This window comes from Megalops cyprinoides, chromosome 19, assembly GCF_013368585.1.
Source record: "Megalops cyprinoides isolate fMegCyp1 chromosome 19, fMegCyp1.pri, whole genome shotgun sequence".
NCBI classification, from domain to species: domain Eukaryota; kingdom Metazoa; phylum Chordata; class Actinopteri; order Elopiformes; family Megalopidae; genus Megalops; species Megalops cyprinoides.
In genome coordinates this window covers 26,074,867-26,088,638 of record NC_050601.1, presented here as the reverse complement: position 1 = coordinate 26,088,638, position 13,772 = coordinate 26,074,867, and the positions used below count along the sequence as shown (strand labels likewise).

At 42.2% G+C, this 13,772-nt stretch overlaps 1 protein-coding gene across 2 annotated transcripts; it reads left to right on the top strand.

Moving 5' to 3' along the window:
- The first annotated feature begins 405 nt into the window (after positions 1-405).
- tom1 (target of myb1 membrane trafficking protein) lies at positions 406-13,531 on the top strand. 2 transcript variants are annotated; one of them, XM_036553306.1, is made up of 16 exons: positions 406-550; positions 2,729-2,813; positions 3,010-3,088; positions 3,223-3,372; positions 3,535-3,669; positions 4,091-4,222; positions 5,074-5,190; positions 5,753-5,886; positions 6,016-6,055; positions 6,638-6,782; positions 7,738-7,810; positions 8,493-8,568; positions 9,098-9,166; positions 10,089-10,148; positions 10,718-10,757; positions 11,771-13,531. In XM_036553306.1, the coding sequence occupies exons 1-16, from the start codon at positions 499-501 to the stop codon at positions 11,911-11,913; spliced, it is 1,530 nt and encodes a 509-aa protein (XP_036409199.1). In that variant the 5' UTR covers positions 406-498; the 3' UTR covers positions 11,914-13,531. The 2 variants fall into 2 exon arrangements, with proteins under 2 accessions (XP_036409199.1, XP_036409200.1); XM_036553307.1 differs by lacking the exon at positions 9,098-9,166.
- Positions 13,532-13,772: the final 241 nt, after the last annotated feature.

Below are 13,772 nucleotides of genomic sequence, written 5' to 3'. Positions count from 1 at the left end.
TATTTCAGATGCAGATCTTAAAGTATGACATTCTTGTCCCGCTTCCGGAATTTAATCACCTACGAAAATGGAAAAAAACGCTACCAATACACACAAAACATCTGAAACCAGCATTAAGCGAGATACATGCAATATATAAGTACGAACTCAAAGTATTTTTACGCACGCCGGATGTCCTCCTAAAATGCCATCATTCTGAATAATTCTAAGCGAAGTAAACTGCTCTCAGATTTGTATAACCGTGTAATTAACGGGAAACAAAACATTGTCTATATTATTTGGAGCTAAGAGTTTCTGCATAATCTTAATTTCTCCTGTTCCATTACATTCCCTGTCTTTCACGTGGACGCGCATCTCATAGGCCTCGAGTGCGCGCTCCAGATCCCAGTCCTTATTGTACGAGCGCGGAGAGGGCGTTGAGGAGAGGAGTGTAACGCCAAGTTGAAGAAAGAAGGAAAGAAAGAAAGTAGGGGCGGACAGACTGGCAAAGACGGAGTGATGGATTTTCTAATAGGGAGTCCGTTCTCCACCCCGGTTGGACAGCGAATAGGTAAATGTTCCAATCTATCTGCACACACTAACCGGCAACTTAGCTTGCTAGCTAAGTAGCCGTAGTAATTTGTTTAGTGAGCTAGCCAGCTTGCTAAATTCGCTCATCAATATGGTTGAAATTGTTAGATATATTTTGCCACCTGCTTTTTATAAAAAGAAGTAAAATTTAGACAAAAAAAACTATTTAGTGACAATGCAGATCATACCCAGGTTGGGTGATAAAGGGACATAGACTAAAGTGATGGGTTGAATTAAGTTAACTTGCCAGCTATCTTGGCAGCTAGGTAATTATTGACTGTGTACGGAAGACATTCTGGGATTGACACCTCCTTCGTACAATAAGAGGATGGGGGCGTACTCATGTTGTCTTAATCCCCCATATGATTGGTTAACGTGTGTAACGTGCCTACCGCTTATCCAATTATTTATAAGGATGGATCGGGGATGGACGGGATTGGGAAAAGTTTGCGGCTCGCTTCCTCCTCTGGCTAAACGATATGTGACCTAATTTTTAAGGAGCGTCTTCATAATGAAAACATTGAAAGTCGTACGCATTTTGAATAGACCGCATTCTATCTGTCCCAATTCCCTGTGTGGTCAGCAGTACAGGACGGAGTTCTGTAAGAAGCTTCTTAACTTGGATAACAAGTCCTCCTAGCTAAAAGTAATTAACTAGCAGCCAATGTACGACTCAGTCGATCATATGAAAGGGTTTGTTCTTGTGCCCTGACCGCAAAAGGAGGTCAGCTGGTCTACACTGATGAGTTCTCATCGGGGCCAAAATACGTGACGAAACTCTAAAACACACTTCTTTTCACTTTGCGTGTTTAGTGGAAAAACATGGTATGATAACCACTAACTGTAAGGAAAGAGAAAGAGCTGTATAGCGTTTGTTGCCATTGCCTCCACGTATTTTTAAATTGCCATCGTAGGCTGACATCTTTATCATTTTTAATTTAAAAGTAGCCTATAGCGGACAAGAAAACCTGCGTTTTTTTGTGATGGGACTAAAGGGTGTCGTTTGCTCCACACATCTCCCGTTTAAATAATGCTCCATCCTTTCATTTTCATATAAGCGTATGGCAGAAAGATTTCAGATGACAGAATAAAACACGAGCCGAGGCGGCTTACTGTCGCGCGGACAACAGCTCAGGAGAATATTAATAAGCAGGGAGGATTTATACGCAGGGAGATGCGCGCGCTCTAACGAGACGTAAGCATGTGAACGATACTTAAATGAGGTGACTCAAGAAAGACCAGATGGGGGAATATCAGAAATTGACAATATGGAATAGCAGATGGCCTGTATAAAATAAGCAATTTATGTTAACCAAGGACAAGCACTGAGCACGTCGTTATGCTGTTCTTTTAGTTTAAGACGTTCTTTTGTGTAAACCTTAACGAAAGTGAAGTTGTTTAACTGTAGAGTTATGACTTACGCAAAGAGCTCACCATTTCCAGAAGACCAAACTCTAGTTTTAACATGCACGTCTCCAGAAATTTCTTTCACGCTCTTTTAGTGTTTCACAACACTTGCGCTAATCTGTGCGAGTCTGGTGACCATGTCATTTTACGACTTGCAAACACAAGAGAATTGCTTTGCGAAACAAATACTGTTTCAGTAACTGCTGTCCTTTGTCTGTTTGGTAATATTCCAGTAACTCAGGTGACAGCCTATATAATCCAATTTCATTGGAATCTTGTTCCACAAGCATAGATGATAATTTTTATTATAAGAGGCTATCGCACTCGAGTCCTCCTTGTTCGTGGGAGATTGAAATTATTGTTAAGGCAGAATTTCACCCCATATCTACTATATCGCTCACAGGTTTATAACATTCAGTAAGTAATTTTAAATGTCATTTATGTCCAGTCGTATGCCTAGAGTTCAGCTGCGTTCATATTCTACGTTTAGTTATATTCATAAAATGGAGATCATAAATGTCTGTCAAAGAGGGAGGATGTCATCTAGTTTTGGGTGACCAGTTATCATCAAAGATAAAGCGGTATGACAAATCAGGTAAACATGACAAAATGAAGTAAAATTGCAACACTTGCGCTGGACTGAAGTGGAGAGTTATGAAGCGTTACCTAGCCTTATGGTGTTACGCAGATGGGTCCGAGGATAGCAGTCGGGCTGTACCTACGCTTCACACATTTTCTCTCTTGTCGCCAGAGCACGCTACGAGCTCCGCACTTCAGTCGGAGGATTGGGGCCTCAACATGGAGATATGTGACATCATAAACGAGACAGAAGAAGGGTATGAAATCTTACGTCATCGGAGACGGGCTCTCTTGTTTATGCAGTCCTGTGATTGTGTTCGTTCCAGAAAGTTATCGATTCTGTTTTATCGTCAGTGACAGTGAGTTTAATTGATATTGAGCTGGAAAAACTGCACTAAGGACACAGTAATTCCAGTCTGTCATTTCCATTGAATTTTGGTCTTGTGGTTTCAGACCTAAAGATGCAGTGAAAGCGATCAAGAAGAGGATTGTGGGTAATAAGAACTTCAGAGAAGTCATGCTGGCACTGACTGTGAGTGTCATCTCTTTGTATCCCTCTATCTCCTCTCTCTCCCTCTCTCTCTCTCTCTTGCTCTCTCTCTGTCTCTGATCCTGTCTGACTGAGTATGTATATTGGTATATGACCTGCCTCATCCTGGATCCTAGGTACTAGAGGCATGTGTGAAGAATTGCGGTCACAGGTTCCATGTTCTGGTGTCAACCCGGGAGTTTGTAGAGGGGGTTCTGGTCCGAGCCATTATGCCCAAAAACAATCCTCCCATGATTCTTCAGGACAGGGTGCTGAGCCTAATACAGGTGTGTCTTGCTGTTACACTGTCTGCTTGTCTGTCTGTCTGTCCTAAAAGACACTTTCCTTGGCTTGTTAGTTCTCATAGAACCACCTTAGGTTTGGGTATATTGTGTGTATGTGTGTGTATGTGTGTGTGTGTGGGGTGACCTCTCTTCCTCTGTTTTAAGGCATGGGCAGATGCGTTTCGCAGCTCCCCCTCTCTCACAGGCGTGGTCTCTGTGTATGAGGACCTGAGGAGAAGAGGGCTGGAGTTCCCCATGGCCAACCTGGAAACCATGTCCCCTATTCACACTCCACACAAGGTACCACATCTCTCTCTTTCTCTCCTATTCACACTCCACACAAGGTACCTGTGTCTCTCTATCCTATTCACATTATGCATAAGGTACCCCCCCCCCCCCTTATTCACACTCCTAAAAAGGTGCCTGTCTATGTTTCCTATTCACATGCCACATGCCTGTCTTTCTCTCTCCAATTCAAACTAAACATGAGGTATCTGTCTCTTTCTCTCCTGTCCAGACTACACATGAGGTATTTATCTCTTTCAGTCTACATTATTGGCATGGCATGTTTTAATATATTGCCAAAGCATAAACAGTAAACCATAAACATCAACTTGCTCTCCCATGCTGTAACAGTATATACAGAAATGTAATCAATTTGAACATGTATTTGGATTTGAATTTCTCCGGTGCGTGATTGAAATTTCTCTTGATTTCACAGAGTGTGCAGAATGACCAGTTGCCTGTCACTGCGCCAACCACCCAAACGGCTGCTCCCCCTGCCCCCACACCATCCCAGCCACCTGCACCCCTGCCAAACAGCGAGGGCCCCCTTGCCATCACTCCTGATCAGGTGACTGTGAGATGAGTCCTGTCACCACACGGAAATGATACCAGATGGAGAAAGATCACTGGATAGCACTGCAGCACAAGTTTGCCGCGCTTCTAAAACCTTATTACTGCTCTCATTTGCTCTTACAGCCTAGTTATGTCTTGTTAATTTGGCTTACCACACATTTGGCTATGCAGTGCATGACTCTTTACTTTGCATTGTAAATGCAAAATATATTATCGATATTACTATTATTATTTAAGCGTCTTATGGAAGACACCCTTTTGCGGGGCAGCATAGATGGCATTTTTAAGCATTATCCTCTTCCACAGCTGGATATGTATCAAAGCAGGTCTGCTTAAACACCTTGCTCATGGGGACAAGAGCAGTGCCCCACCTGGAATTTGAACCTACAGCCACCTGGTTACAGGCCCAAAACATACATATTTTATGCATACACCTGCTTTTCCAGTTTATTATCTTTTTTTCTATGCTAAAGTGTGTTTACCACTCATTTTGGTGTTCATTGCATGTCGTCTTTTTATTCTGATGAAAACTGCATTATCGTGCTCATTGTTTATATGCCTGGCAGATATCCTTATCCAGGGTGAATTGCAGAGCTTATATTTTCTACTTTATGCTGTTATGTAGTTGAATTTTTTCTGGAATTCAGAAAGAGCACATAGCTTTAAAGGCTATCAGTGAATCAAACCTGCAGATTTTATATGGCGCGCACCTCTGCAGAGCTATGTTGCACAGGCCCCTGATTTGTCTTTGCAATTCTGATTGTGTGCGCTGTCATTTCTGTCATGAATGCCTGGACGTCTGGACGCACCTTACGGCGCCTCGCATGACGTTGACCCTCGTCCTAGTTGGAGAAGCTCCGAGCTGACCTGGAAGTGGTTCGGGGGAACCTGACCGTGATGACGGAGATGATGAACCAGCTGGATCCGGTTCACGCCAAGGAGTCGGACACCGAGCTCCTTCAGGTCTGCCAGTCACTGAGAACTTTTGTGAAAAGCATGAAAAGGCATGAATGTCAGTGTATTTTAAAATATAAAATCCAAGATCTAAGATACAGCCTACATATTTTAAATGTACATAGTATTTAGGTTGTATGCATTTTTTAACTTTAGCTGCATAATTGAAAGTGACAGTTGTTGATATATTTTTAGCCATGATTTCACAGTAATTGCTAATGAGATAATGACAGTGTCAACTGACAGACTAATTGATTGAGTGGCTTCCTCAAAGCAAGGACAGTGCCTTTGTTTTACCACTAGATAGCATAACATTTTTAATAAGGGTATCCACCTAAGAAATCATAGCCCCTGAAAAGTCTCTGCTTATATAGCTCATTTAAATACATGCATTATATTTTGACATTATTCCCTCCTCTCTCTCTTCCCCCCCTCTCTCCCTCTCTCTCATGCGCTCTCTCTCCTCTCTCCCTTTCCCATTCCTTATCTTGCTACCTCTCTCTCTCTGTCCTTCTCTTTCTCTCTTTTTTTTCCTCTCTCCTTCTCTCCCTTTTCCTTTCTCTGTGAGCAGCAGTTGTACACCGTGTGTAAGTGCATGCAGGACCGCATTGTGGAGCTCATTCCCAGACTCACCGAGGAAGCCCTGATAGAAGAGTTGCTGGTCATGAACGACGACTTCAATACCACCTTCACCCGCTACCACAGGTACACAACCATAGCTCAACTGCAACCATGGGTACATAACCGCAATTTACCCACTACCACAGGTACACAACCACAGCTCAACCACAGTGGATCTGTTTCTGAGACTCTGCCCCCCTTTGTCTTCTCCAGGTTCGAGAAACACTGCAGTGGACAGAAGCCTCCAGAACAGGTGGGGCTTTATGTCAACTCAGCTGTGATCAGGACCAGAGAATTTCAGCCTTTCTTTCCAAGACACCGCCTTATGCTTGAATATGCAGACCAAATATAAACTGATGTGTTTAGTTGAATTCTGCTTGCTCTGTCCCTGCAAAGTGAGATGCTGTCACTTCAGTGATTTAATGACGGTGTTGTGACAGATTGTTCAGGTGATTGTTTGCATTTGAAAAGAATTAAATGAAAACCCAGTTTGTTGTTTACACAGAATGTCCTTCTAAGGATGTAGAATTGCATTTTACCTGCAATTTTATGAAATCAAAGGCATTGTCTGTATTCAAAACATCACACAATCTAGGAAGGGAAACATGAAGAATTACTTGTCTTAATTAGAAACTAGTGCAAGAGGCAGGTACATTGGTAGGAATATTCATTTAATCCCTCCAACCTATACCCATTTAATCCTTCAGACCTCTGGTTCAGTAATTTATTATTCCCTATATCTTTCAACCTCTATGTAGTTTTTGCATGGTATATATTTACCTAAATCTGTCTTTGTGATCTTTGTGTCTTTGTGTGATCTTTCCCTAACTCTCAGGCTGTTGAAGCCACCTATGAGAACCTTATTGACCTCAGTCCCACCCCTACATCTGTCAATCAACCAGTAGTCACCGCTTTACCCTCCTACAAGCCCATCAGCCAATCAGCAGTTGGTGCTCTATCCAATCAGATGGCTGGCCTCAGTAAGTTGTTCACTACCACTTCCAAATGTTGCATTTAAATTAAGACACACGCCTTTGTCCAGAGGGACTTACAAAACAAAGTTACAAAAGTGCAAATGACAAAAGCGCAATATTTTATGTAGTTTTGCTTTACTTTACTCACTACTCTCTACTCTTCTTTACTGTGTGTTTTTTTTTTGCTTATTTTCTTGTCTATGTTTATGTGAAGTGCTTTGGAATGCTTTTTGTTTGATAAGGTTCTTTAAAAATAAGATGATTATTCGTATTAGCATTAGTATTATTATAGACACATGAACAAGTGTAGATGTAGAATACCTCTGAATACTTCCACCTGAATGCCTCCTTATATACAGAAGTGGTACAATAATATACTTCAGCAACAACTGCAAAAACCCTACAGCAATACACAAGAAAATAAAAGCTTTGAAGTTACAGAATCCAGTGAAATTCTATCCATGTTTTTTCTGTAAAAATATTGTCACGTAGGTTATTTGGAAGCAATATATGGGTCCTTGCGAATTAGTACTGTGTCTAACAAAATAACTTCTCTTCTGGGTGTATCCATTAGCCTGTGAGACAGTGCTCTCAGAATAATAGGTCACTGTAAATATTCATTAGTTAAGGTGGGTATAAGGATCTGTTTTGATGCCGGAGGTCCTGTTACCTAGGACACCATGGCAGAGACAGGCTCGAAATTGAGGGAGGGAGTGAGTGACAGACAGGCACTGACAGGATACTAATGAAATTGGAGCTTCGAGATCTGTATGCATGCACCTTCTGTACATTTGTAAGCCTTCATGAACCCTGTAATTGGTTCGTGTGCTGTCAGAATTGCAGATCTGAAGCGAGCAAAATGTCTTGGTATGGAGAATGGGTTGTTTTTATTGGTTCATGTCAGTGGTTGATAGCACCTTCACCACTGTTAACCCCCTCCTGGTTCCTTTGGCTTTTTCAGCCACGGGGACAGACGACGAGTTCGACATGTTTGCTCAGTCAAGGAGCAGGTCCGTGGCAGAGCAGAAAAAGAGGTAGTGTACCAGAGGGGGAGTACTAACACACTCACAGCAGTGTAGACATTACCAAGGTTCCTGCTAGGGGATCGCCAATCATATCCACCCACCAGGCCAGAGTGGAGCCAGACTGGACAATCACCTCCCTGATATACTTGTACATTGAGAGGAGATGACTATCTGATAACTTGCCTGATACCTGAGTTGCTTTCAGTTATTGGTGGTGGCTCTACAATGACCTGCATGATATTTTTGTCAGTTTTACAGTTTTACAGGACAAGATCTTGCCAAATGGCATGAGCTGTGTGTCCAGGCCTGTGAATAGCATAAATCATATCTCCATTATTGTGTGCATCGCATTAGGGATAATTAGCAGGGTATATTTGTATGTCAAGTCACAGATATCGTGGCTATGAACAGGTAACTCTGTATCATATAAATCACAGGTCTTATTCACAGACATTCTGTTATAACCCATATTTAGCTACTGTGGTCCTTCCTTCCTCTTTCTAGAAGGTTCTGAATGGTAACACAAGGTGCTGGCTCTGTTCCTATGCTCACTATGAATGATCTGTTTTATATCATGCCCCTTTGTTTTGCCAGTTAGAACACTTTTAGATTCAACAGTGTTGAATGGCAGAGACTGAATTTTCGGTGTAGAATGCATGGAGCTGACTATATGGTTCACTGTGTGTTTCAGTGTGGACTATGAAAACCTTGGAGCAGTGGAGACACAGGCTGGAAACGTGGATACCAGGCGTAGGACTGCAGGAGTGGTTAGTATCTCACTGCAGTGGTCAGCATTTCACTGGAGTGGCCGATAACGCAGGGCAACAGTCATAATCTCACTGCAGTGGTCAGAATCTCACTGCAGCAGTTATAATCTGCCTGGATATAGGGATATATGGGGATAAATATAGGGCTATATCCTTGGCCCCAGCTATGAGCTCGGAGACCCACAGAGGGATGAGTGTAACTGTGTTGGACTGTAATGGATGTATGTGAACAACAGTGCATGCAGCACTTCTATTGTATGTTACTGTGTTTTTGTTTGTGTGTGTGAGTGCGAGTGCATTCACTCTGTTTAGTGTACTGCCACATTTTGTGCATCACTATGTGTCCTTGTCTATGCATTTGTCCTTGTTTTATCTTTGTACAGTCCCTGTATTTCTTTTAAGGGTCACCATACAGTTTTCTCTCCCTGCCCATTTGTCTTTCTTTGTCCTAGTTTATATTTCTGTTACCATGTGTCCATATCTGTGTGTCCATCCTGTGAGTAAAGTCTGTCTGTCTGTCTGTGTGAAGGACGACAGCCCAGACTCCACCCCTCTCGGCTCATCGCCTCACTCAGAATGGATGATTGCCAGGGAAATGGTGGGTCCCCATGGCTGGCGCCAGCATCGAATCTGTGCTGCGCCAAGCCACCGGGGTGGTGTGGTGTGGTGTGGTGTGGTGTGGTGGACACACGTGTCACTTCCCATGTTGCTTTGCTGTTGTCACACCCTCATGCAGTTTAGTACTCAGCATGTATCAGATGCTACTGCATTGTACTCACTGTCAGTTAAAGCCGTATTAAGGGCATTGAATACTTACTCTGAGTAGGAGTGAGATAACGTGGCTCTGATATGGCAGTGAGTGTGGAAAATGCAGTCTTGAGGAGCAAAAAGCTGTGTAAATAGTGCCAGGTGTGAATTAGGCATGTTTCAATAGTGTGTGAAGCTTTGGGCTGGTCCTTCTGTGCTTTTCCATCATAGTCCTGGGGGTTATGAGTGCTACTGCCTTTAGAGCTACCTTTCAGTTAGCACCTGATATACAGACCAGGTGGGGTGACCCCTTATTGGTGAAGATTTCGATATCACTAATCTTGGAACAGTATCCACCCTTTATTCTAAATGGTTGGGGAGAGGATTTAGGGTGGATGAGCTGATTCTGGATCAGTAACCTGGTTGGTCAGTGCTGACGGATGGTGGTGTGTGACGGGAAGAAGGGTAGTAAATTGTGATACTACAGTGTGTTTGAATTGTGAGGGCTGATTTCTCTTCCTCTCTCCCTCCCTCTCTCTCTTCTGGGTTTTGTGGTGGGGCTGTATGTGATACTGCCCTCCACTGCGTCTCTCCCTCTCACTATCTATCTCCCTCCATCTCTTTCCTTCTCTCTCCCCCCCTCTCTTTTTGGGGTTCTTTTGTGGGACCATCTGTGATACTTCCTTCCCCCTCATTTCTTTCTACTCCTTTTCCTCTTTCTGTCTCTCTTTCTACCCTCTCTCTTTCTCTATCTCTCTCTCCCCCTCCTTCAGATCCCCATCACTCAGACCAACGTGATGGACGACATTGAGAAATGGCTCTCTGTTGACGAGGTAAGGCCCTATATATTGCGTTACATTACATTACGTCTTCCTTGCCCTAAACAAGAGCAACTTGTTTTTGTATGTTAATGTTTATTTTTACACACTCACACCTGCATCTGACCTCTGACCCCATAATCTCAGTCCGTTTCTACTACTCTTCCTCAGTCTCCTCTAGCTATGATAGATTCTAGATATTCTCTACAGATACCAGTTTTATATTCACTCTGATGAAACAGTATTATTAACTGTTTAAAATCTAAAGTCATTAACATCACCAACCCCTTACAAATGAGACTAGGGCATCAGGACACACACTGTAAAGCAAATGGATGAGAATTTCAAATCACTCATAAGTCATTTGTTAGTGGTGGGTTGTGTTTACTTCAGACAGGCACTGGAAACAGTCATCTGATGTTAGTAATCTGCTCTGCAAAGCAGTGAGTTAATGTTGATGTTGTGGTTAATTAATGGGACCTGCTTGTGTGAGGGGTAAGTTTGAGCCTCTAATGTTTAAGCTAACTAACTCCCACTAACCCCCACTGTGAACATGGCCTTATGGGAGTTGGTGTGTGTTGCAGGAGGAAGACCTGGATGACAGTGAGGGTGTAACCAGTGAGGGTGAGTTTTCTCTTCTCAAACCTTTTGTGTGTGTGTGTGTCTCTCTCTACCATGATCACATCTCAGCATCTGATGTTGTGAAAATCATTTTACACAATACAAGTGCTATAATTCCAAATTCTCATTTGCCTTGTTTTATATATATTTTATATAAGAGTTTTTTCATCAACCATCTGGCGAGTATATACTGTATGCCATGATACAAGGCACCATGGGTGGTTTTGAAATAGAATGAAACCCAAGGAAAGGCCCTGGTTGGACATACTGACCATTTTACTAAAACAAAAGGGCCATTTACTGAGTGTTTTCTTTCTTGCTGGTGCAGCCACCTAAACACTTTCCACTGAGTCATTTTCAAGTGTTTTTTTCCCTGGAAAACAATAACTTCAGTCCGTTATTGGATGTACTGTGTTAGATTAGATTAGGCCACGTTGTTCTCATATGAGGATATTTTATCCTCAGATTGCACAGAAGTGATAATGCAGGTTTTATTGGAATATATAAATGGAAATGTTTGTAGAATTCACCCAGTTTGCATGAAATATCACCAAACGTCTCTCAGAAGACGGCATATGAAAAATAATAGATTTTGTGCATGTAAGGAGAGACTCTATAAGCCTTTGATTCCAGCGGTGTATCACATAAGGCTGCCTTTGTTGGACAGAACTGAGATATGCCTGGTGAGTTAGGTTAGCGGCACCATGATGCTACAGTTTACCAGGAAGAGAGGATTACATCTCACAGAAAATGTATTTTTAGTGGTGATGGGAGATCTGAGACTTCATGAGCCTTGAAAAAATTTACTGTTTTGACCCGATTCGCTATACTTTCTGTATGCACTTTTGTAAGTCGCTTTGGAAAAAAGCGTCTGCTAAATAAATAAATGTAAATGTAAATTTTGTTACGGAATACAAAGTCTTTTGATTGGTTAAAATGGGTAGTTCCACCTATTATGGGGTTCATGAAGCCACAATCTCCTCTCGGTAAGGCCTTCCCTCCTCTCTTTCTTTTAGAGTTTGACAAATTTCTGGAGGAAAGGGCAAAGGCAGCGGACCGCCTCCCCACCCTCAGAGCCACACCCTCTGCTCCGGCCAGCCCTCAGACACAGCCCACCCAGCAACTGGACCGATCACATGACCAGCTGTTCACTCTCTGATTGGATGGTGAAGTTGGCTGATTGACACATTTGACAGAGGTGTACTGTAACAAACACACTGGTGCACATTCTCACACACACAGACACACACATTCATTCACTCATCTATACTCTTGAGTCATGCTCTCACCTCAGTCAGGTATGCTGCTGTCAGTGCAGCTCAGCATCTGCGGTGAGGATTTTGGTATTAGCTGCTTTTTAACTCAGCTGTCACGGCCATATAATTTCATGAAATAATTATCTCAGTGCTTAATGACAAGCACTTAAATGTGTTACCTATGATGGAATGCCTCTGTTTGAGTACATACACATACAGTCATTTACATTTCCTACCATATTATGCAGTCTTGCATACATAAACATTTCTTTAAAGGCGTACAAACTCGGAAAAAAGTCCTGATTCCATATGCTGATTGTTACCTTATGAAACAATGAATTCCGAATGTTTTTCTCTTAAATCAATACCGGTAACTGCAGGACACAGAACTGTCCAGGTCCAACCAAACACAATTTGACAGAGCTGTTTGAGCTGTTATTGAGTGGCTGACTTGGATTTGGCAACTGTAGCCATTTACAGTGTCTGCTACAAGTCATTTGTGGAAGTAATATGTAGCTGGGGTACATTTATGCAGCTAAAAATATCAAATTAAAGGTATCTCTCAGCTTATTGAATTGTGAGGAGTACGGGATTAGCGTGTGTAGTTAGTGATACAGATACATCCTAAAGCGTTGGTTATTGATTTATTGAATCAATTATTTATTCAGTTCATGAGCTACGGGGCCTAGGACAGTTTAGCTGTTTTTGTCTTGGCCTATGGATGCCAGCAAGTAGTATGACGAGGGTCCCCTACCCAACTTGCCCGCCCTTATCCCCAGTGGAACAAACCCAGTTTGTTCTGCTACTGTAGGCCCCCTGGTCATTGTCAGCTGATGACATGGCCAGTTTCCTACCCAGGCCATAGGGCTCAGTCTACACTCAAGAATTACAGTGAAGCCGTTTTCAGTGTAAATTTGAGCAGCAGATAAAAAAATGATTACCTACCTACATATGTTGTAGCATGAACACAGTGCTCTGTACACATTTAATTCACAGTGAACTTATAGCAGATAGACTGTGGAATTTTGTCACATCCAGGTCAGTGTTTAAATCAAAAGCTGGATCAGAGCTGACTAACTGAGCATAGCTGGGGCTAAAATTAGACTATGCAGTGTTCCATCAGGAACAATGCTGAGAAACACTGACTTGCGCTGTTTTTTCCATGCTGTTATTCTAAGATGAACCACAAGAGGGCACAGAAAGACTGAAGTAATTTCATCAATGCTGGTAGTTACAAATGAGACTTCATAGTCCATTTTAGAGCGACAACTGTTAGGTTGAACTTTAAAACAAAGCTACAATGTTCTGTTTTAGAGGAAAATGTGTAGTGTATGAATTATTCAATATACATAAATGTATCAAGTGTATTATACGAATAGATGAAAATGGCAAACGTTAAGGAGAAAGAGGAATCAAGAATTTGTCTTCTTTCAATTTTCATATGAAGGAAAATTTTATTAGATGATACAAAATGTCATTGCTGCTGTAATGAAATGTTATTCTTATTAATAAAGAGATGGTCCCCTGACATTTTGATAACAAATGGTTCTTTTCTTTTGCTGTTTGATAAAGGAATAAAGAGATATATGCACATCTAAGGCCCTGTTCACACCTGGTATTAACATGCGTCTTGGGTGATCCGATCACAAGTAGACAGCGCTAAGTACAGGTGTGAATGAACCCAAGACGTAGTGAGGACGCACTGAGATCCGATCCACATTCTTTTAGCAGTGTGAACGCGAATGTGTCCTGTGCCACATTG

Coding starts and splice junctions, on each gene's coding strand:
- tom1 (XM_036553306.1), top strand. CDS start 499: ATGGATTTTCTAATAGGGAGTCCGTTCTCCACCCCGGTTGGACAGCGA. Junction 5,887..6,015: donor ACCTTCACCCGCTACCACAG/GTACACAACCAT, acceptor TGTCTTCTCCAG/GTTCGAGAAACACTGCAGTG. Junction 6,783..7,737: donor CAATCAGATGGCTGGCCTCA/GTAAGTTGTTCA, acceptor TGGCTTTTTCAG/CCACGGGGACAGACGACGAG.